The sequence below is a fragment of the Lissotriton helveticus genome, chromosome 3_2, assembly GCF_964261635.1.
Source record: "Lissotriton helveticus chromosome 3_2, aLisHel1.1, whole genome shotgun sequence".
NCBI lineage: Eukaryota > Metazoa > Chordata > Amphibia > Caudata > Salamandridae > Lissotriton > Lissotriton helveticus.
The window spans coordinates 492294871-492319812 of NC_136062.1; the positions used below are offsets into that span (position 1 = coordinate 492294871).

The window sequence follows — 24942 nt, forward strand, 5'->3', positions numbered from 1 at the left end:
TTCCATTTGGCTGCATACCATGCTCTTGTGTTTGGGTGCCTTGCTTCCTTCAGAATGACCATGCACTCTGGAGGCAATTGTAAATATCCAAACTCTACGACTTTAGGAGCCACATCGCTAGTTCGAGTTGCTTGACTGTGCCCTTGCTGTGAGTGACGAGATCAGGTATGTTGGGAAGCGTCTCGTGATGCACGAGGTAGAACTCTAATAGCGTCTGAAAGCAGGGGTTCCGCTCGTCTGGCCGCCTTGCTGCTTCCGGTCCTGGGAGGCCCATAATATCCAGCCTGCTCTGTTTCCCGCCACCCGGCCTGGCCCTCAGCGTCATCATTTAGCGCCAGGAGGCACTACAAAATCGGCAGTGGACACCCGCAGTGCGGGACGCGCACGGGTGAAGCCCGGGCCAAGGGCAGGCCCGTCTGTGCCCGTCAGCGACAGGAGGAGGCAGGGCGGGGACACCCCCCTTGGACCTGAACCAGGGTGATCCTTTCAGCTCTCTCCAAACCATCTAACAGCCGGTACTGTACCCTAAGAATCCTGTTTTGCTTAAAAGTGTTTCACCCCATTCCTCCAACTGGGCTAAAGCCAATCCAAATTCTGCATCTGCTTGGTGCATTGTCCCGGGGGAGTGAGGGTTCAGCCAGTGGATGTAGAGAGATTCGCTTAGAAGTGCAGCGCTGAGTTCCTGTTATCACACAACGCAATCCAAGAAACCAGACGAAGATGGGCAAAAGGAAAATACAAGATAAGGCGCAGGGCACGACCAATTCTAAAAAGAAAAAGAAGTCTCTTGGCGCTGTTTGCCACGAGACCATGGATCGAATTGATCAGATATTGACTGAGGGCCAGGAAATTGCAGATACGGACACATCGAACTCCCCCATACAGGTAGCCAGTTCCAGCACCTCTACACTAACACAAACCATAGCTGATGACCCAGTAATTCCCTTGGTTACTATAGCTAGCACACCGCACAGGGGAAAATCCGCAAAGCGAATCCCACGCATGTTTCAACTGCACACAAGGAAAAGAAGGGGCTTAAGAAGACGATCCCTAGATCTGGAACCAGATCAGGAGACATCAGTGCAAAGCGTACAGTTAAATAGGTCACCTGGTACAGCCCAAACTGTCGCCATCAAGTGCCACAGATTCAATGTTCTTGCCCCTAAAGATGTTGACACCACAGGAGTGGGTAAAAAAAAACCTGAATCTTCCTGTAATGCCCTTACACCTGAAATGCTCGCACTGAAGTTAGTTATAGAGTCACTAAGGGGTGAGGTGGCTGCACTTAGGAGGGAGGTGGCTGCACTTAGGAGGGAGGTGGCTGCACTTAGGAGGGAGGTGGCCACCCTAATTGAAAGGGTACCTTGTAGGACGGAGTCTTGCCATGGGTCGCCCCTTGTATCCCAACTAGCAGCAAACCCTTGGTAGTGGACAGGGAAAAAGGGTCGCACTCGCGGGGCAGAGTAGAGAGACCTAAGAAAACCTCACCACATGACCCTCCCTGGACCATTTTACACCACCATTTAGCTAGTTCTAGGAATCATCCCCAAAACCACACGGATGCAGTGACAACTAAAAATACTCCTCCAGGAGTTGTTTACGCCAAGGCAAGAACCAGGACCCCTGTTGGAGGTGAGGAGACACAGGACGTAAACCATGCCCTAGGGACAGTAAGGGAAGGAATTTATACGAAGCAGTGGGATCAGTCTGTACGGAATGTGATCTGCTTACCGAAGTGCCCAAACTCTCCCAGGTTGGATCAGAGGATCACGAAGCTCTCAAAACCAAGGTCATCCATTGGCTGAGATCTTCTCACCACTGATATTCAATAATCAGAGATGACATTAAATATGAAGATAAATCTTCCCTGCCCGAGATTGCTAATGACATGATTGAAGTTGGGATTAACAATAGGGACATGGTCACTGGACTTCTGGCGATAGATTCCCGCTCAATCCCCCAAGCCAACTCCTGTATCTCGATCAGGTACAGAAGCCCATTAAGATCAGAGTTAGCCCCTATAGACTCTCTGGGGAAGGTTCCTGCACCAGTCTTTGTGGAGCAGGGAATGGCCGAAGGTGACTACAGTCTGGTGGAAAAAATCTGGGGAAACAAGGGGCTCCGCCGAAGCAAGCCTTACCTGAAACATTGACTCCTAGAACTGGGGTGAGTGGCCGCGAGTATTGTATTGGACCCCGATTGCTACGATGGAAACAGTGGCCCAGCGCCTAGTGGTGGCACAACGGATGAGATGGTACTGGGCATGGAAGTTGTTGATTCAATTACTGATCGCGAACCTAGTGGTTCAGTCCCTAGCCCTGTGACAGACGGCGGAATACACTCAGTCCCGGACCTAAGTGTCCTAGTACGGACTGTGGCTGGGATTTTAAATTGCAGTCAGAACCAGACTGGTGTAGGGTTGTAGACACCTTCGACGTAATCATGTTTCAGGAAGCTTGGAGTCTGGTCGCCCCATATAGAAGCGGCTTTTCCGCTTACGCTATTGAAGCGAGCAGGAAAGATCAGGGTAGACCCTCAGGGGTCCTTGTTGTCTGGATAAAAAATAGACTGGGGTCCAAAGTTTAACTCCCCCATGTTGACTCTCAGGATATCCTGGCTCTGGAACTGACTCTGTTTGGTGGATGGAGGTTCAGAATTTTTAACGTCTACAACAGAGTCGACTGTGCCTCAGAGGAAACAAACGCTATCCAAATACTAGTTAACGCCCCGGCCAAATATTCCGATAGTGCCCCTGTTTTGGTGGCAGCGGATTTCAGCTGTACTTTTGAACCCCTTGCTTCCACCCGCCAGATCTCACTGAGGAATGGGATCGTGAGCGGCTAATACCCCCCCTAGACCTCCCAAAGGTAGAGTGGACAAAGAGAGGTGTCCAGGTGCTCGCCCTTACTTTACAACAGACCTAAGAGCTACAAACGGAAGAACTAGGCCTGACCCCAAAGGGGAACATACTTTTAATAGACCTGGTTACACCAGTAGGATTGACTATTGTTTAATTACTCCCAACCTCTGGCCCCAAGCGGAAGATATGGCAGCGGTGAAATGATCTGAGAGGGACCATCACGCCCTAGCCTTTACCCTTACAAAAGTGGGCCCCTGCAGACTGTCCCCGCGGGGGCCTGATTTGGGGGTGCTCTCGGTTGCTAACAATCAAAGAGCTGTCAAGTGGAGCTGGATGGAGCACCACCCGGCAGACTCAGAACTAGTGAAGGAAAAAGCGAGGCAGCTGATAGAGGACCTGGTTGCATCCACCCCAATGTTGCCGCGGAGACTCTGGGCCTCGCGTGAGTCTTTTTATAATGAGGTGAGGGACAAACTTAGTCGTCCGCTTAAAGCGCGAGATAAGGGGGGGAAAGGCACAGATGTGTTGTTGGATACTAAGACTCCCTGATATAATCAGGATTGTAGGAAGGCAAAGGGGGTGCTTATCAGTGCGCTAAGGATGTATGACATTACAACGCATGCTTTTACATCGCATGCCTTTACAACACAAGTATTACAACGCAGTCCATTACAACGCATAGTGCTTTGGGGTGCTGGATAGTGAATAGTTTAATTTACTATTCCAACTCCAGTCCCCGTGGACACTAGGGAAGGTTATTGGATAGTAAATTAACCTATTCCCTATTCTAGAGCGCCCCCCAGAGCAATGCGTTGTAATAGTTTGCGTTGTAATGGTTGCGTTGTAAAGGCTCTGCGATGTAAAAGTTGCTTTCTAAAGGTTGTTTTCCGTGCGCTAATGTGAAGCGCATGTGCGAGATCACAATCTGTAGAGCAGAGTATAAAGAGGCTATTCGAAGAGCTAAAAAAGAGTGGGCGGGACTTACTTACACACTGCACTTACTGACAAGAACCCAAAGGCGTTTTGGAGACAAGCAGCAGACTGGCTAAAGGGAACGACGAGAACTCTAGAATACACCGTCCAGCCCGAAGAGTGGGTCGCGTATTGAGGCTCTCTTTATGGCAACGACACTCTCATTGATAGTGAGATCACTGAGGAGAGGGACGAGCTCTTGGGCGGGGAGAGCGAAAATTTGTTTTTTACGTTAGGGGAAACACAGATAGCAATCTCTTCCTGTGTAGCAGCGCGTGCCCCAGGCCCAGATAGAATTCCCAATGACCTGTATAGAGAGGACAAAATTCTCTGGGGCTCGTATATAAATTTGGTCACAAACTTGATTCTATCGGGGGCTCCCATCCCACCATCTTGGCACATCGCAGGAATAGTGCCCATCTTCAAAAAAGGGGACAGATCAAAGCCAATGAGTTATAGACCGATTGGCCTTATTGATTCTCTCCAAAACATCTTCTGTAAACAGGTCATAGGAAGGGTACAGGATTGGATGATGGAGTCCCAAGTTCTGAGTGACTTCCAGGCGAGTTTTCGTACCAAAGTTAGTAGTCTGGATCAGGTTTTCCGTTATAGCTGTACCTATTGGAAGGAAGTAACTGTTAAGGGGGGGAAATTATACGTGGCCTTTGTTGATCTGCGCACTGCATTTGATCTAGTTCCGCGTGCCGGACTATGGGGGGTGCTAAAAGAGATGGGCCTACCTACTGATCTTTTAAATATGTCAATTCGACTACACTCAGATAGCACAGCACAGGTTCGGTGGGGTGCGAACAACCAATAAACAGAACCTTTCCCTGTCCAACGTGGAGTGAGGCAGGGATGTGTGTTGCCACCCACCCTTTTTACCCTTTTTATAAATGGGGTTGTTGATTTCCTAGCTAGGGATGGCTGTGATGCTCGAACGTAGGTCTGAGGAGAGTGCCGGCATTGTTATTTGCAGATGACACCCTCTTAATTTCTAAATCACCACAAGGCCTTCAACAACTCCTAAATGATTTTATAAAGTTCTGCAGTGATGGGGGGCTGATTCTTAATGGTACATAGACCAAGTACATGATTTTTAACAAAGGAAGAAAAACTGCTTCAACTAGATCTGTGTGGGCCGGCAGCACGAAATTGGAGCAAGTTGAGGTTTTCGACTATTTGGGCATTCGCCTGTCCCCATCTATCAACTGGGGCCCCAACTGGAAAAGGCAAGGTTACAACTAATTCACCAATGTGCCCATATCAGTAAAATACATAGGAAGCCGGTTTCTCGTCAAATTGCCCCCGCACTTGAGATTTACGGGAAACGACCTTTACCACTACTCTTTAACAACAAGGAGCCTGAACCATGATCCCTCAACCACTACTGCATTTACAACTACCTAGTTTAAACAACGACCTGTCAAAACAACGACCTGCATGAAGAGATTAGTTGTTTCTTTTGTTATAGTAAGTTAAGTCAGTCTGATTTGTTTTTTTCATAGAGTGTAACATTGTGTAAAAATAATTAACAGTTTAAAAATTTCTACGTTTATTTATGCAATCTTACTAATTAATGTATGTTGTTTAAATGTACCTTCTGAGACCAGTAGATGGCACTCTTGGATTGTTTATGACGTATATAGTGGCAAGTATATCACGAGTATGAGTTTTTGGGTGGCAGGGTATTGTTATGTTATGTTATTATAAGCTTGTAGAGTGCTTTATCACCCCGAGGTATCTAAGCGCTATCAGCGGACACACAACGTCAGTAGGACACTAGACCACCCAATCACAGGGGCCCCCAAGCCTCCAAGAAAAGCACGGTCTTCAGATTCTTCCTAAAAAGTAGGAGATTGGTTTCTTTCCTAAGTTCCGCTGGGAGAAGGTTCCAAGCCAGGGGGACAGTGGTAGAGAAGGCTCTGCCACCCTTGGATGCAAGGTTGAACCGAGGACAAATCAGATAACACGCCTCAGCAGACCGAAGACGGCCTTGTGTACAATACAGAGGCTCTTGAATTTTGCTCTTTGGGCGATTGGCAGCCAATGTAGGTCCTTTAGTAGGGGCGTGGCATGGGTTCGTCTAGGTTTATTAAAAATGAGCCTGGCCGCGTCATTCATCACCACCTGAAGTCTGGCCAGGAGGTTTTTGGGGAGGCCGTAGTATAAGGAGTTGCCGTAGTCCAGCCGTGCCAGGATCAGAGCAGAGACGGCCAGCCTGAGGGTGGAAAAGGACAGTAGTGAAGGTAGTTTCCGCAACTGATGCAGCAGACTAACACAGGTGCCCACCACCGCCGATACCTGCTGTGTCATGGATAGCAGTGCATCAATTCTAATACCTAAGCTTTTTACTGCTACTGCTGGTTCTGGAAAGGGCCCCAGCTCGGCCGGCCAGAAAAGATCGCTCCACGGGTTGGCAGCTGTAGTGACTGCCAGGACTTCCGTTTTGTCCGGGTTTATTTTTAAGGAGTTGTCCGACATCCAGTTGATCGTGAACTTGAGAATGTCCTGCATTCTCAGGTGAGCTGTAGGTGAGTGGTCAATGTGGATCAAAATTTGCGTATCGTCGGCATAATTATAAACCCTGCAGTCCATCGTGTTCAAAGCTGCAATCAGAGGTTGTAGATATAGGTTAAAAAGCAGGGGTGAGAGGGCTGAACCGTGGGGCACACCGCAAGTCAACTTGGCTGGATTTGACACTAGGTCTGCTAGTTGAACTCGTTGCGAACGATCTTTAAGAAAGGAAGTCAGCCAGTCCAGGACCGTGCCCTGTATCCCTTGATCCTTAATCCGCGATAAAAGTCGGCGATGATTAACGGTATCAAACGCCGGGGATAAGTCCAAAAGGACCAGGGCACAAGGTTTTTTTTTGTCAGCCTTGAGTCTCAGGTCATCCAGCACGGAAAGCATTACCAATTCCGTGCTGTGATGGGCTCTGAAACCCGCCTGATTGGGCTCGAGAAGATGATTGCCTTCAAGGAAGTGGGTGAGAGAATGCAACACATGCTGCTCCAGGATTTTGGCAAGAAAAGGTAGCTGGGAAATTGGCCTAAAATTCTTTACGTTTTTAGGATTGGCACCAGATTTCTTTAGAAGGGGAACCATGCGTGCTTCTTTAAAATTGGAGGGAACAAGTCCCATCTCCAAAGAGCGGTTAAACAGGACAAGGACTTTGTCCTCCATCCCAAACCATCCCAGTTTAAAAATCTTGGGCGGGCAGGGGTCCGCCGGAGAACCTGACTTCACTCGGTTCATTATTCACTCCTTGGTGAGGGCAGGCAATTCCGTCAGGCAGTTCGTTATTGGCCTCGGACAGATAGAGGGAGGCTTGATAGAGCAGGGAAGATTAGGGGTCTGTCTGATTTCTACCATCAAATCCTTTATTTTATTCATGAAGAAGTCTTGAAAGTCTTGACAGTCCTTTGAATTAAAGGTCGGATTTGGCCCCTTACCTGTCCGTAAATCGTTTAAGACTTTAAATACTTCTTTAAAGCCTCCTGGATTGCAGTTTCATAAAATTCAGCCTTCCTCAAGCGGATAGCTTTTTTATATAATGCGAACTGCACAGTATAGGCCTCCAGTGCACTGGTCATGCTAGACTTACGCCAGGCTCTCTCACGTTGGCGGAGGACTTGTTTTTGTTCCCTAAGAGCTTTATTGAACCATAATGCTCCTTTACCCTTATCTCTGAGTCTAACTGCATGGGCCGGAGCAACTACCTCAATAGCCTCCTTAAGTGTAGACATCAGGGCAGCACTTTCAGTTTCCAAATCTTCCACCAAAGGCGGGGGATAGTCAGATTGTGATAGAATAGCTGTCAAGTCAGAAGCTTTGACCTGATTCCAACATCGCAGCAGTTTCCAATTTGGTTTAACTTTCCGCTGTCCTGTGAGGAGTGGAAATTGGCCCTCAATCAAATATTGGTCAGACCAGGAGCATGGGGAGATCACAAGCGGGGCCAAAAGTGGGCAAGATGACCAAATCAGATCCAACGTATGGCCCCTCTCATGTGTAGGCTCCCCCACCAACTGAGTAAGTCCCAGAGAAGCAAGAACCTCTTCAAGTTGTTTAGCCTGACCGTCCTTCGGAGTTATTTCCCAATGTAAATTGAAGTCACCAAGCACCACCAGTCCTTCATAGCGAGTGCGGAGGTCATGAACCACTTTCGAAAAAGGTTCCAAGAACCTAATTGTTGTGCTAGGTGGACGGTATACTAAGAGGAAAACCACACAAACTATAGGGGAACAGAACTTCACACCCAGTATGTCTGCACCTTCAATGCACTCTGAACAGAGTGTTTCCGTTTTCAGAGTGTCTTTGAAGAGAAAAGCAACACCACCCCCCCTCATGTTATCTAAGCGATTGGCATAAATAGCAGTAAAATTAGGGGGCAGGGCTGCCACCAGATCTTGCGTTGATGAATCGTTAAGCCAGGATTCGGTGACGCAAAGGAGATCCAAATTATCTTCCTGCAAAAGGGAGAAAATCCTTTTTAGGGTTATTGTGTGTGTGGGTTTTTGGGTGGCAAGGGTATTTTTAACATTTTGAGTGGGAATAGGTTTTTGGGTGGCACAGGTCATTTTAGGGTGGGTATTGGTTTTTGGGTGGCAAGTGTATTTTTAGGGTTAAGGGTGGGTATGGGTTTTTAGGTGGAAAGGGTAATTTGAGTGTTTATGCTAGATATGATTTTTGGGTGGAAAGGATAATTTTAACATTTTGGGTGGGTGTGGGTTTTTTGGGATTGTAAGGGTATTTTTAGGGTTTAGGGTGGGTATGGGTTTTGGAGTGGAAAGGAAATTTTTAGGGTTTTGGGTGGATGTGAGTGTTTGGGTAGCAAGGGTAATTTTAGGGTAGGCATTGTTTTTTGGGATTGCAAAGGTATTTACAGGGTTTAGGGTGGGTGTGGGATTTTGGGTGAAAGGGAATTTTTAGAGTTTGGCTGGGTATAGGTTTTTGGGTGGAAAGGGAATTTTTAAGGTATGGGGTGGGTGTAGGTTTTTGGGTGGAAAGGAAATATATAACATTAAAAGTGAGTATGGGGGTGTGTGTATATATATATACATACATATATATATATATATATATATATAATATATGTATGTGTATGTATAGTGTAAATACTGATCAATATTACATTTACAACACATATGTCTTTAGCATGCATGCCTTTACCAAGAAATATAAGATTTACACAGGTACATACAAATCCATCACAGATACACACCATATATATGTATATATAAATATATACATACATATACATATACACACACCCATACATATGGGTTTACACTTACCCAGAAAATAGATACATTAATGGGGTAAAGGCAATCCTGGTAAAGGCATAGTAGTTGTAAAAACTAGTTGTTGTTAAAACCTTAGTGGTTGAGGAGTCGTTGTTTAGACTGTAGTTGTTCATGTGGTAGTTGTTCCATCATACAACCGAAATTTACAATACTAAGATACTGGGAGGGGTACTTTATGGTGCCGAACTATGGGGCACGGGCAATCGATCTCCCCTAACTACTGTAGAAAGCCGCTTCCTAAGATCACTGGTCCATCTTCCTGCTAGCTCGCCTTTAAGACCTCTCTACTCAGATCCTGCCCACAGGCAGCTACAGCACAAGCTGAACTGTAAATTGTTAATGTTCTGGTTTGGGCTATGGACAGTGGACGAGCTGGAGTCCTATCGAGAGGCATTGAAGGATCTCCTGAAATTTCCCAAGGCAACATCGCTCAGGTGCTTTACCTGTCTACGTGAACTATTGGGGAGATTGGGGCGGAGTCCTTCTGGTCCAACCCGGAAAACATGTTACAAATATCGAGGATGAAGCTGAAAGAACTATATTGGGGAAGAATGCTTGCTATGGACTTGGCAGAATCCACAATAGGTTTCACAAAAGGGCTTTTTGACTTTTAAATCTGTTCCACTGTTTGTGCCAACTATTGATGAAATTACTCCACCGCTGGCGCGTAAACTCTTTCTCCAGTTCCGCTACAAGTCCCTGCCCACAAGACTATTTAGCTCCAGGTGGTGCTGTGGTGCTCCACAGGAAGACCTGTGCCTGCATGTAAGGCCTGCCCAGAATCGATTGTCCATTTACTATTTTTCTGTCCCTTTTATTTATCATTGAGACAAAAATGGATCCTCCCTTTGTGTAGACTTGTTGCTCCGGCCACTATCTCGATGTAATCAGAATATTGTGCACTGATACCCGAAGACCAATAGTTCTTGGTCTTTCCAGATTTTGGTTCGCCCTGTGGATCAGACGTGGGAAGATACCTGTATGAAGCACCCTTCTAGTTAAGAATTACTGTACTTTGCATTTTTGCACATTTTCCAAATGAAATTGCTTTTTAAATATTTATAGGGATCAAACCAATATGTTGCATTTTAAATTTGCTAAAAATTGTCGTACCTCCTTTTTGCACATCTAACTTAAAAAATAGTTCTAATAAAACAATATATATATTTTTTATATACTGTTTGCATACCTGTGATGAGTATACTTTTTTGGACCCGGGTGATCGTAATAAAGTTTTTTTGATGATGAAAGCAGGGCTGTCGTGCCCAGGTTGAAGCTATGAGAATCATCTTTAGCGATGTTCGTCTAAGTTTCCGGACCAGATATGGAATGAGTGGAACAGGAGATGCAAATATCCCGACCAGTTCATCCACAGAGTGTTTCCCATGGATTGTGGGTGCCTGGGGGCAAAGTTTTGGCATTTTTTTTGTTTCTTCGATCGTGAATAAATCTATTTCTGGTGTTACCCAACGCTGCAAGTATTCACGGAGGACTGGAGGTTGGAGTTCCTACTCGTGGACCTGTTGATTCATCCTGCTTAGTAGGTCCACTACTAGCGCCACTGAATCGTCCACCACCTACAGGAGGTGAACGGGGTGTTGTGGTGCCATGTGCTGACTGAGACAGTGGATTCCGTGCGTCCCTCAGTTTTTGTCTGTAATACATGGCAGTCATATTGTCTGTGCAGAGAAGAACATTTTTTGCCAGTTATACTGGGGGGGGGGGATGCTCTGAGAGCCCTCTGATTGGCTAGGAGCTCTAGAACGCTCCTGCGGAATGTTTGCTGCGAGCAGCGCATTGGTGCTGTACATCGATGCCCTCCACGTGTGCGCCTCATCCTATGTGAGACGCTTCTATGGGAACAGACCCCCCTTCAGCGTGTTCTGTGCGTTCGACCACTTCAAAGAATGAAGGACCGCGGGTGAAACCAGCTCTGGACCCTCCAACTCACCACGCTTGTGACCACTGGGATGCCAGACACTCCAGGAACGGGCGCACGTGTATCCTGGATTATGGGACTCTCGCTATTGGAGGCTGTGATGTCATCAGGTGCATCACTGTCCTGATTGGCAGGTGACGATGCGGCTGAAAAAGAGCCTGTTGGTTCTGGAGATTGAGAGCCCTGTGTGAATTGAGGTATGCATGGCCAGAGATGGAACTGAGCACTGCTCCCAGATATGGCCCCTGAAGGGGAAACATCCTTTACAACGCAACTTTTACCACGCAGTGCTTTTACATCGCAACTTTTACAACGCAAACCATTACAACGCATTGCGCTGGGGGGCGCTCTAGGATAGGGAATAGATTTAATTTACTATCCAATAACCTTCCCTAGTGTCCACGGGGACTGGAGTTGGAATAGTAAATTAAACTATTCACTATCCAGCACCCCAAAGCGCTATGCGTTGTAATGGTATGCGTTGTAAAAGTTGCGATGTAAAAGCATGCGTGGTAAAAGCATGCGTTGTAATGTCATACATCCCACCTGAAGAGGTTGTAATTAGGATTTTGCAGAATTTATTGTGAATCCCAGTTTCTATAACAGATTAATGGTGGTGTGTGTGTGTTGCAAGCACCTCTGTCTGCTGAAACTCTTGATTAGGCAATCGTCGAGATGTGGGAAGGCATTTATGTTCCGTCTCCTTAAACGAGCTTCAACCACTGCCAGGCACTTGGTAAATACCCTTAGGGCTGTTGTTAGCCCAAATAGCAGTACTTTGAACTGGTAATGACGTCCACTTCCCACACACCGAAGGTACTGGCGATGCGTGGGGTGAATTGTTTGATGAAATGCTGCGTCCTTCAGATCTGCAGCTGTCATGAAGTTGCCTTCTTGTAGTAGCGGTATCACATCTTGTAGTGCCACCATGTGGAAGTGTTCTCATGAGAGGTGTAGGGTGGATGGTTGTAGATCCAGTATTGGGCTCTGTGTCCCATCCTTTCTGTGTATTAAAAGGTACAGGGAGTGCACCCCATGGCCTTGGGGTCTGTGCAGTACCGGCTCTAAGCCCCCTTTTGCAGAAGAGCTGTAACTCCTTGCTTGAGGAGGCGTGCATGCTGAGGGCTGAGAGTCTGTCTGTGAGGAGCAATGTTTGGTGGGTAGGGTTTTACTTCTAGGCAATATCCCTGGAAGATAAAGTGCAGCACCCACCAGCTTGAGGTCACTTCCCACCACAACTGGTGGAATTGATGTAGCCTTCCCCCGACAGGTGTCATATGATCGCGGGGGGGATGGAAGGTAAGTCATTGTTTGGAGGTTGAGGCTCCCCTTGCAGGCGTTCCTCTACCATATCCTCGTTGCTCAAACCCTCCTCTGTGAGGGCTCTTGCCAGGTTGCTGGTGGTATTTCTGCTGCTGTTTCTGGTGAGTTTGGAATCAGAAGCGGTATCTTTGGCCGCTCCTCTTCCCGGATACCTCTGAAAGGACTGTTGTCTTGGTGCAGGAGACTGCAAGGCTCCCACAGACTCAGCAGCCTCTGGGTTTTCCTTTATTTTTTCTAATTGGGAGTCCACCTCTGGTCCAAATAGGTGTTCCTGTCAAATGGGACATTAAGCAGATGTTGCTGCACCTCTGGCTTGAACCCCGAAATGCGTAACCAGGCATGTCTAGCGCACAACGAATGGCTGCGTTAGACACTTGTCTACCCTCTGCAACTAGGTCTTCCCCCTCGTCCTGTCCTGTTCAGGGAGATGTTGAATAGGATCTTGCATCTCGTCCCATGCTGCCCTGCTGTATCTTGAGAGGAGTCCTACTGGATTAGCTATTCACCAGGGGTTGTCGTGTCCAGTTTCCACCCTCTTCCCTGCCGCATCAATGCACTTGCTTTCCTTAGCTGGAGGTGCTGTGTCTCCAGTACTTTGGGAAACTTCTCTTTTTGTCGCTTATGTGCCATAAGGACTCTGGTTCTGATTGGGTGGAGACCTTGAGCATGGACCCCATCATTGGCAGACACTGCGCTGAGCCATCCGTCTCGCGGAGTGTCTCTGATAGGAAGTCTGTCTCCTGCTCGTGGTATGCATTTGCCCCCTGTGGTATTCAGCCGCATGTTGACTAACACTGGTCAGCCTTTGCTGGTATTGGGGGTTCTAGGTCTGATTCTGGTAGCACTGTGTCATACTCATCCCATGGGTCTGGGTTTGTTGGGGTTCTCCTTGTGAGTCTGGATCATATGTATAGTGACGTTGACTCCGTGCCGCTTCCTCCGCTGAGTGTGTGGCAGATGGTGGCATGGGCTGTGGAGATGCATTTAAGTCAAATGTCATAGGGCGTGTGGCCTCATGCTCCGTAGTTGCCTTCTTTGGAATCTGCCGAGGCGTGTCAGTGTCCTGCCTTTTCCTTTCATGAGACTTTTCTTGTAAAAGTTCCTCATCTGTTTAGCACTTCTTTCGCACGATCTCATGAAGGTTTTCTAAAACATTCCCTTCTGACTCGTTTCTTGGCTGTTTTGGGCACCATGCCGTCTCCTGTTTGTTTTTTCTTCGCTTCATGTTGGCATCTTAGTGATCGATGGCAAAGCCTTTTCTGGAGAAGCAATGTGGCTGCGCCCCCATATCTCTTTCGACATTGATGTGTGTCGTGGCTCTGGTAGGGTGTGTTCGACCCCGTGCGTCGGCTTGGCTCAGAGGGCTTTGTTGGTGCCGGAGGACAGGTAAGACCTCATGTGCTGGAGTCAATGTCCTTTTGGCATTGAACGCTGCCGTGTGTCAGCTCCATGGCTATCCCTCTGGCCCGATTGAAAACTAGTCTAGTCTCGTCCTGCCTTGGCTCCGAGATGAGCTCTCGGTGTTGACCAGAACCCGAAGGCTGTTGAGATGCTGGGATGTTGAGATGTTGGGATGGCTAAGATAGTGTTTTCTTTATGTGGGGTGGATCTTGTGCACCCACAGTCCTTGGCGCTGTCCTCATCCAGGCCCTGACCCCGATGGTCTTTGTTCATGTGGTGGTTCCATTACCAGCAAGTCCGGCTCGGTCTTCTCCGTACTGGCTGGACTCGTCCGAGGCGGCGTAGAGTTGACTGTTCACGATGGTGCCCCCTTCCCTTGGCATATCACCTTCTTCTTCGTCTACAACGGTTTGATGGTGTTGCTCCTCTTCTGGCAAGAACTCTGCTACTGCAGCTATCTCCATATTATGGGCTAGCCGGAGGTCTCGTCTGGTGCAAAGTGCCTTTTTATTTGAGAACAAGCTGCACAGTTCTGTTCCTTATGTTCTGGTGACAGGCATAGACTGCAGGTGGCCTGTGTCTGAACTCTAGTATTTAGTCCCATACTGAGGGCATTTCCAAAAAAAAGATGGCCTTTTGGAGCAAAAACATTCTCGATGGGTCCTGGAAGGAAGCTGGGCTTTTTTAAGTCGCCCGTAAGTTCTGCGGCAGCTGAAAACCCTGGATCTGCTAGTCGACGATGACTTGTTGGAGTTGCTTTCGATGAGTACAGGCTGGTATGAGCCATTGGGCATCCACAGGCCGCATAGACGCTGAAGCTGCACAGTGCACTGCACAATCCGTCCAAACGCGATGGCAGAAAAAATCAATCTCACCAAGGAGTCCTTGGACATGCGCATTCCCTGGAACAAGTGGGAGTCAACATCACACCAGCAATAAACAACTTCCTTAAGAAAAACAACTTGTAGATGGCAGGACTTTGCCTAGCACGTGTATCTGCAGCCAACATACGCTAGAAATTACACCACCCTACACGTGTACAATAGAGGTCAGAAGAATCTTCACCAGTGTCGAACCCTAACTACATTAATGCACCACATAGTATCGCTATAGAAAACTTTATAAATTAAAAATAAATAAATAACGACTTGGTGTCCCACTGTAGACGCAGTCCTCCACCCCACCTCCCAAACTAAGCTTTAACTGCCAGTAAAGTGTCTGAATGGAGTAACTAGATTAACCAATTGGTGTTCATCCGTAGTTGTGGCCACAGGACACTCATTATAACAGACAGCACCTACACAGCACACGGTAAACTAATCACCAACTGCACCGTCATCCCAAGAAAGGGCCTCAACGCACCTGCATCACTGCATAACATATTGGTGCTGTGGGAAATGGGGTTACTGGTTGAGTGGATGAAACCCTACTCAGGGAGTAACCAAAATACATGAGCCTAATCCTAGGGGTCACTTATATGTATTAAAAAGGAAGGTTTGGGCCTGGCAAAAGGTTTATTTTATAGGTCGAAAAGGCAGTTTAAACTGCACACACTGGCTGCAATGACAGATTTGAAATAAGTTTAAGAGGGCGACTTAGGTGGGTGGCTAGTGGGCTGCAGGCCCACTAGCAGCATTTAATTGACAAGCAAAGGGTACATGTAGTATAATTTACTATAGATATATTAATAAATGAAATGTGCCTATTGGGTGTAGCAGATTTGACCATGTTTAAGGGAGAGCGCACAAGCTCTTTAGCACTGGTTAAATCCAACAGTAATGGGTTCAGAGAACAGGAGGGTGAAGGCAAAAATGTTCGTGGATGACCCGGCAGAAAACAGGTGCCCACTACCTCCCCCTGTTTGCAGTGTTTTAAGCAGATTTTGCTAATATGAAGTGTGCCACCTTCTCTGTGGCAATTTATGGTACAGTAAACATTTGTAGATGATGCTACCCTGTGAGAACTGATTAGGCAAGACTCTAAAGCACGCTTGACTTTCCAGTGGGTGTCTGTGAGGCCTAACTCCAGGAGGCGGTGACGGAGATTTGTTCAAACACAGACTGACACAAGTGGTCATAGTCAAGGTTCGGTGTCCTGTCACAACTATTACTTCTACAGATAAAGGCTTGATTATACTCCTAACGGTAAAAGATGCTTGGAGGAGAAATTGCCAACGACTGAATCCCATCCCTGCGTAGGACGCGGCATAAAAGATAGTGGCTCTGGCTATTAAATGAATGAGGCTGATGCTGGTCAAGGGACCGGCTCTGCGAAGCCGCAGACACACTCGGGTTCTCAGTCTCGTTGAAGGCTTCAGTCTGTGGATCTACTTCTACTTCTTACCGGGCTGCGTAGAGGCAGATATTTGGAACACTACGATAGAGTTTGCAAAAACTGGTGGAGGATTGTAGGCTGTCTCCAGCCACAGTAGATGGAATATCCTGCCTATCTTTTGTGAAGGTCTGTTTCAGAAGCTGGATGTTTGAGGTGAGCTGGGTAAGAATCTCTATCCCTTCCTGATCTGCACTGAAGGTCATCCCACCTCTGCTTCCTGTGTCGTGTTCGGGCTGTCGCTAGCAACCTGTGCACTGTCGCTTACATCACCTGGCTCAATCCACAACTGTCAATAATCAAAAGAAGTGATCCTCAGGAAAAAGAAGAATGTCCACTAGATGATTCGTGGAGGACTCCGTTGAAGACCCTCATCCGTGTGTTCAGCCTCAAAGCGGTATATTATCTCCGCTACGGTGATGCCGTGGTTAGCATCATCATAGGGTGTCTTTCACCTTAGAGTCCCGTTCTCCAAATGAAAAGCCGTCCCTCTTCCTGGAGGTCAATGTCTTTATTAAGACAGATGTGATGACAAAGTGCATTTAATAAAAAGGGATAGGGATAAGGTTACATGAAAGGCAATGTTATTAGTGAGAATTACTAATCCTACATATCTAGTGAATTAGGTCGACATGTTTCAGCCATACGTAGCCCTGGCGGGTCTGCAGCTTTTCTCAGGACTGAGTGAATGAAGGTTAATCTCAGATTATGAGAAAGCTATGTAAGTGTTTTAACTCATATACGTGTTGACCAGGAGATCATTCATATTTGGACACATCAATATTCGGGGCTCAATATAGCAGCCTGAAACTTTCTGTGAGGGAAGCAAAAGCCTCATGGCATAGGGAGGACCGAACCGGTCTGTACACGTTTGTGTGACGGCCGTTGTCGATAATGCTGTGCATCTCTCCAGTCCTGAATACCAAATCCACAACGGGCCTTTGCTACTTCTGATCAGCCTGATGAGAGGAACAGGACAAACTTGAAAGGCACTTCTTTCCCAGGGGGGCACAACGTCTTTCCTTGTGGTAGTGTCTCATTTAGCTTTCGCAGATCACATTGAACTAGAAACTATCGGTTTCATAAACAGCAAGTCATAAGTTTCATAATTCAGGAAGCTGGCTCTGTATATACTTTACCAAAAGTGAGGTACAGTGTGCACAGAGTCCAGTGGAACCCCTAAGGTAGGCAGAGATACACTTAGAAAGCACCTCACTCTCTATTTGTTGCTGGCAGTATAGAACACATCTTTTCCATTTGGCAGCATAACATTGTCTGGTCGTAGGCCTACGAGCTTGTTTCCAAACATTGTTGAAAAAAATGCATGTAGTAAAATTCTATGACTTCAGGAGCCATATCGCACGGTTAATCTCCCTGTCATTGGGATGTCTTATTGTGCCAGGGTTCTGTGTGAGAAGCCCTGGGTTGAGGGGAAGCTTCTCGTGTGGGACTAGGATAAGCTCCAGTCGTGTGGTGAACCATGGTTGACATTGCCATGTTGGAGCAATGAGAACTAGGGCGAGGGAGGTCTGCCGGAGCGATCTGACCACTAATGGAGGTAGAGGGAGAGGTGGAAAGCGCAGGCAAAGATCGCTGACCAGTTCATCGAAGTTTGAGCATTTAGCATTTTCTGGGGTTGCAAGTAGGTCTATCTGTGGGCCCCCTCCCTATTTTTTGAAAGTACATGTTCTGCCAGAATTCGAATGCTGCGATGCATTGCTACGCGCCAGAGGGTTTGGGCTAAGTGGGATAACTGCAGAGAGTGTTCCCCCCGTGTTTTTGTAGATAGGACAACTTTGTGCAGCAGGTGAGGCAGACACGCCTCCAATGCAAGGTGAACAGCTTGAAGCTCGCGGTAATTGATATGTTGACTCAATTATTAGGAGTTCCACACAACCTGAATTGATAGATCCTGAAGGTGAGCTCCCCAGCGTGTCAGGGAAGCATCTGCTGTAAGAAGGACTGGGGGTTCTGGGTCTAGAAAAGGCCGCCCCATGGATAGGATTTGTGCATTCCACCACTGCTGAGAGCGATGTGTGCGTCTGTCTACCAACACTAGATCACGTAGCTGACCTTGTAACTGTGTCCATTGACGTGAGGGGCATTCTTGCAGCGGTCTCATATGTAACCAGGCACGCGGAACTATTAATCTGCAGGACGCCATCATGCCTAAAAGTCTCATGACCAATTTGACTTTTACTTGGGAGTGACATTGAAGGTGTTGATTTAGTGATACAATATTTTGTATTTTGTCTATATCTGGGTATGCTCATCCCAAATAATGTTGAGTATAGATCCTAAATATGGCTGTATTAGAGATGGTTGAAGGTGGGATTTTTGTAGATTGACGGTAAACTCTAGTTGATGTAATAGGTTGGGTGTTTGCTGCGTATGTTGTTTGCATCGTTGGGAGCTGTTTGCTATTATAAGCCAATCGTCCAGGTAAGGAAATACATGCCCATTCTGCCTGCGGTAATATGATGGAACTACTGCTAGACATTTTCCCCTATAAAAGGTTTTACCTGTGGAGGATTGTGCTTGATTTTTACAGGCAAAACCTGAGGTGTTAGTGGAGGCGGTCAAGCACCCTGTTTCTAATTGGGCCCACGAAAGGACCACCGATATGTGGACGTTTGTAAGCGCCCCCCCCCCACCATTGCTTTGATGGCCTCAGTGTCCTTTTTCATTTTCTCAAGCACCGCGCCCACCTGAGGACCACAGAGGTGCTCTTAGTCTAAGGGGAGATTGAAGATTATTTGTTGCACTTGATGTTTGACACCTGAGACACGCAGCCAAGCATGTCGACTTAAAAGAATACTGGCGTGTTTGCCTCTAGCTGCAGTGCCGCAGAGTCTGGTGCACATTTTTTGGGGTTGTTGGTGATTGGCTTTCCCTCATTAACAATTTCCTGGCCCCTTCTCTTCTGGGAGATGTTGGAGGAGCCTCTCCCTTTCATCCCAAAGAGCCATGTTGTAACGAGTTTAAAGAGCCTGACGGTGGCAATACAACATTGATCAGCAGGTTGGGCTGCGATCCTTTTACCATCAATCAGTTTTGAATCCTTTTCTGGAGAGGTGTGTCACAGGTGATTGCGAGCATTAGCCACTACTAGTGAATCTGGTGTTAATTGTCCCTGCTGTATATAGGGTCAGGTGGTGCAGCCTTGCACTTTTTGTCCACCCTTGGAGTAATAATTTGTGGCTTGACAAGGTCTTTAAAATATTGTCTACATGACCTAACACATCCTTATGGTAAATAAGGACTGGTTAATAGTGTGACCTCCTTTAAAGAGTGGATAAAGTTTAAAAAAGGAAGTCATCTTTAACGGGGTCTTTATGTAAAGGTACGTTACGAAAAGCGGCAGCTCTGGTTATTAGCTCTTGAAAGGCAGCGGCATCATCTGGCGGTGATGGACTTATGGGGTAAAGGTCTGGGTCCATACCCCTCTGTGGTTCTGTGTCATAAACATTCCAAGCATCCCTAGGATGTGTGTCCTCTGGTATGATTTCATCCTCCTCTATATCCACTTCTCCCATCCTGAGGTCTGTCTCAGGGTTTATGTTGTCCTTGGGGAACAGGGGTGTTCGTTTGAGGTGGAACTGTGGGCTTGAACTCATGTTGTGTCCATGGGCATCCATTGGTAAAGCTCTTTGACGGTCAATCTTCATCTTTTGGAAGTCTGATTGCACGGAACGTGCTCTTCATGAGGAAATGAGAAGCTTCGTAGGACATACTTGGCAGAAACTAGATACACAGTTCCAGATGTTCTGCCTGTAAATGGAAGTCACAAAGAGTGATTTACATTTATTGCATTAGGAACCTGTTTTGGAGCTGTTGAAGTACTCAGCCTTGGAGCCCTCGTTCAACAACCAGTCGTCAAGGGAAGACAGGAACCCCTGACCTCCGAAGATGAGCTGCAACCACTGCCATCACTTTCGTGAACATCTGTGGGGCGCCAGGAAGTATATACTAGAGTGCAGCAAACTGAAAATTTGACCAACCATGAACCGCAGATAACGCCCGCGAGATTGGAACGTAAAAATAAGCGCCCTGTGGTGCAGGGCAACCATCCGGTCTCCAGATGCAAGAGTAGACCAGATCTGGGCCACGGTGAGCATCTTCAACCTGTCTTTGTTTTAAAAAAGGAGGTGGGGTCACGAAGGTCTAATACGGGGTGAAGGCCCCCGTCCTTTTTTGGCACCAGGAAGTAGCATGAGTAAAAACAACGGTTGACTGCGGTGTCGGAAACCTCTCTTTGGCTCCTTTGGACAAAAGAGCTTGCACGTCTGGCTGCAAGAGATAGAGTGCCCTCCCTCCCTCAGCTGTTCCGAAAGTGGTGAATGCAATGCGGTTTTAAGCAATGGCAAAGCGTTATCCCACTGAACAATTTATGGAACCCACTTTTCCAAGGTTATCTACTGACACCCTGACAGAAAGGGTCTGATCCTGCCACTGACAGGGTCGCTGTGTGCTGCCAATGGGAGACAACCTTTACAATGCAACTTTTACTACGCAGTGCCATTACGACGCAACTTTTACAACGCATACCATTACAACGCATTGCGCTGGGGGGCGCTCTAGGATAGGGAATAGGTTAATTTACTATCCAATAACCTTCCCTAGTGTCCACGGGGACTGGAGTTGGAATAGTAAATTAAACTATTCACTATCCAGCGCCCCAAAGCACTAATGGTATGCGTTGTAAAAGTTGCGTCGTAATGGCATGCGTTGTGAAAGTATGCGTTGTGATGTCATACATCCGCTGCCAATAGTACGCTTAAGGGGTTTGGGAGGGGCACAGCTGTGGAAAACTGGGCTACATGCTGTCCCCGTTGCTATCTTCATGAAAAGGTTGTGGAAATTGATGCACCAGCAATATTGGAAACACCTACCGAACCCCCAAAGGGATCAAAGCTGCAGCTGCGAAGGGCAAGGACGAGCAGTGAGACCGAAAGAGCATGCTGTGGCCCTGCTATCCTTGAAGAGTGTGGGAGCTGGACCCACTTTATCAGCAAACAATTGGGAGCCATTGAATGGCACAGCCATAAGGCGGGCCTGAATGTCCCCTGAAAAGCTGGTGGACCACCTCCAAGTGTGTCTGAAGATAGATACAATAGTACCAATCGCCTGCCAGAGGGAGTCTGTTGTATCTGGTCCGCAGCGTATGGTGAACTTGGCGGCTTCACAGCCAATCTGCATAGCCTGGGAGAGGACGGCGGGGGCCTCCTCCAACCCACTAAAACATGGGTCACGGAGTCCCATAATGCACAACAGTAACGGCCTAAGAGGCAGCTGGTGTTCAACTAACAAAGGGCAAAATGTGTGGAGGAGAAAACTCTCTTGCCGAAAGTTTCTATTCTCTTTGATTCCCTTTCGGGGGAGTAGACTCTACTGGCCAAAGCCTGTGCCACCAGGCTTTGAGGAGCGGGGTACTGGATGAGCAGGGCAGGGCCACCTGGAGCACGGCGATGACATTTAGTGATCTGGTGATGCATAGGTGGACCTAAACAAGTTTTGTCTCAGGTGCTCAAGAGCGGATCTCTAAGGGATTCATTCAACCATACAATGATCAAAGAAGATAAGAGCTCATCTGGCCAGGCTGCAACACCTCTGTCAGGAAATTAGTTTTGACCTCCTAAGTGGGAAGGTGGAGTTCTAGGACCTCCTCTGCCGTTGGCATAACCTCAGCGAAGGACGCACTGTCTTCAATGGCAGGTCCTGGTGGAGAAACTAGACCGGTCTCTGGAAAGGTATCCAGACCACTGGCATCATGGAGATATTTAGGATCAGTTATCCTCCCAAGTATGACTGGGGACTCTCACCCCAAACATCACACTCCCCACTGTCTGAATCCGTGCCATAAAGGTCATGAAGGACCTGAGGCCTCCCGGAAGGTGGAGGCACTGTGTCTGAAGCAGTAGGATGGGAGAGGGGTTGCGGTACAGACAAACTGGTGTGCGGCATCGGTCAATGTCAGGGCGATGCCGTCTCGGCGCTTGCCAGCACTATGGGATGGCCATCGTCGTTCAGAGTTGATGGAGCAGTCATCCCTTTGGTGGATTGCGTTCCAGTGTAAGTTGTGGTGCAGAGAAGGGAACCAGTATCGGGTTTGGTCCAGTGACCTGAGCGGATCCAGTGGGCACGACTGGCACCAAGGGTGGACCCACCAGTGGAAGCCCAGTTGAGAGGCGTGTTGGCTCCTTGGGGCCCAAATATGCTCCAAAGGGAGTTGGTACTTTGCCAAAAAGCCACGGCATGGCTGCGCAAAATTCCTCGATTTGCTGCGAGATTGCCAACTGACTCGGAAATTCCAATTGCCACCGGACCAAGATCGGGATCGACTCCGATGTGTACTGACTTCGGAAGTGTGACCTGCAGGCATGATGATGCCCTCATGATTCTACGGAGACTGAGAGGGACCGGGCCAAATCCCACTCGGTCTTCTTGTGCTTCTTTTTCAACTTCCCTAAAGACTTGAAGCAAGAAGAAGAGTGGTCACGACTTATCTTTTGACCTCGACCGATCCAGATTTGCTACAAAGAGCTTAGATTTGCGTTTCTGAATGGCCTTTGGGTGCAACCCGGCGCAATCAGAGCCGGCCATGGAGGTATGATCTGATCCAAGGCACCACATGTAAACCATATGCGGCTTAGACATTTGTTTGCAACGTTCCCCACAGGGTGTAAACTCTGTAGATTTAGGAGGTGGCATAGTACCCTTGCACACAGGAGTTTGAAAATTTAGAACAAGATGAAAGTCGAGAGGTAGCACCGGATCCGCATCGGTTTGTGCGGATTTAAAGGAACTGATGTCAGCACACATGGGTGGCAACTAAATATCTATAAGCCCGCGCATGTCACATCCGGCGGGGAGCGTTTGGAGCCACCCGCTGGAGCGCAGAGGTACTGCTGAAGGTTTGCGGATCTAGGTGAGGAATCTGAGCTTACGAACAGTAAAAGGTCCCTTCTTCTCGTGGGCATTTGATTGCCTCATTTGGTGACTACTAAACGTTCTCATTATCACATTAGTCTGTCAAATATGCCTTCTCTCCTTTGCGAATTTGACAACATTGCTCGCTGATAACACATGCATATTATGTGCCGCCCTTGCAAGTACGTCACAGACTGAATATTGTGAAGACACTCAATAAAACTAAAGGGACACTTGGTGATGGCCTCCATCATCAGGGCTGACAGCTGGCGCGGATGGCAGAGTCTGTTCTTACCTCAATCGTGGAGGTTTTCAGAAGTGCGATCTGATCTTCCCTGGTCAGTTCAAGGAACCCCGGCAGCTGTTTTGCAAAGTCCACGATCTCTTGCACGGATATGATCGCGAGTTCTGTGAAATGAGCGAATCGCTGCTGCCGCGCCTCCCGGTTCAAGGGGTCCAGGGTCTGTGGCCAAGGCTGCAATGAGAAGGAACAGGGGAGGGTGGAGAACACTGGTCAGTATACGGTCAAAGACACCAACATTTTTGCAAAGATGAACTCGTATAGAGAAAATATCCTTTATTCACTGATCATGGCCAACCCTCCGTGTTTCTCCTATCTAATCCATTCAACTGTCAAACAGCTAGCACCCAGAGGCTAACTAGTCCTTTACTTTCATGCAATGGAGTAGGACCTGTTGACCAGTCCACCCAACTAATCCCCTCATCTTGTTGCACTATGTGGTCCCTCCACCTCTTGTTCAAGCTACACCTTGACTTGCAGCCAGGTTAAGATGGATCGATGTTCATACCGGTACTAACCGGACCCCACCCCTCCACCTGGCGTCCTGTGTCTACTGACTCTCCCACTCTATTCATGAAGGGGCACTGGTCGCACTGGTACTAACCAGACCCCACACCTCCACCTGGCGTCCTGTGTCTACTGACTCTCCCACTCTATTCATGAAGGGGCACTGGTCGCACTGGTACTAACCAGACCCCACACCTCCACCTGGCGTCCTGTGTCTACTGACGCTCTCAGTGAAGGGGCACTGGTCGCACTGGTACTAACCAGACCCCACACCTCCACCTGGCGTCCTGTGTCTACTGACGCTCCCAGTCTATTCATGAAGGGGCACTGGTCGCACTGGTACTAACCCGACCCCACACCTCCACCTGGCGTCCTGTGTCTACTGACTCTCCCACTCTATTCATGAAGGGGCACTGGTCGCACTGGTACTAACCAGACCCCACACCTCCACCTGGCGTCCTGTGTCTACTGACGCTCTCAGTGAAGGGGCACTGGTCGCACTGGTACTAACCAGACCCCACACCTCCACCTGGCGTCCTGTGTCTACTGACTCTCCCACTCTATTCATGAAGGGGCACTGGTCGCACTGGTACTAACCAGACCCCACACCTCCACCTGGCGTCCTGTGTCTACTGACTCTCCAACTCTATTCATGAAGGGGCACTGGTCGCACTGGTACTAACCAGACCCCACACCTCCACCTGGCGTCCTGTGTCTACTGACTCTCCCACTCTATTCATGAAGGGGCACTGGTCGCACTGGTACTAACCGGACCCCACACCTCCACCTGGCGTCCTGTGTCTACTGACGCTCTCAGTGAAGGGGCACTGGTCGCACTGGTCCTAACCGGACCCCACACCTCCACCTGGCATCCGGTGTCTACTGACGCTCCCAGTCTATTCATGAAGGGGCACTGGTCGCACTGGTACTAACCAGACCCCACACCTCCACCTGGCGTCCTGTGTCTACTGACTCTACCACTCTATTCATGAAGGGGCACTGGTCGCACTGGTACTAACAAGACCCCACACCTCCACCTGGCGTGCTGTGTCTACTGACGCTCTCAGTG

The 24942-nt window shown here is 48.0% G+C and overlaps 1 protein-coding gene across 3 annotated transcripts in view; it reads right to left on the bottom strand.

The window, feature by feature from the left end:
* Window positions 1–24942, bottom strand: part of NR1H3 (nuclear receptor subfamily 1 group H member 3) — a 333706-nt gene that overhangs the window by 44345 nt on the left and 264419 nt on the right. For all 3 annotated transcript variants that reach the window (XM_078684465.1, XM_078684464.1, XM_078684466.1), the window contains one exon: window positions 23361–23540. In XM_078684465.1, coding sequence (XP_078540591.1) covers window positions 23361–23540 — 180 coding nt within the window. The remainder of the gene's footprint in view (window positions 1–23360; window positions 23541–24942) is intronic.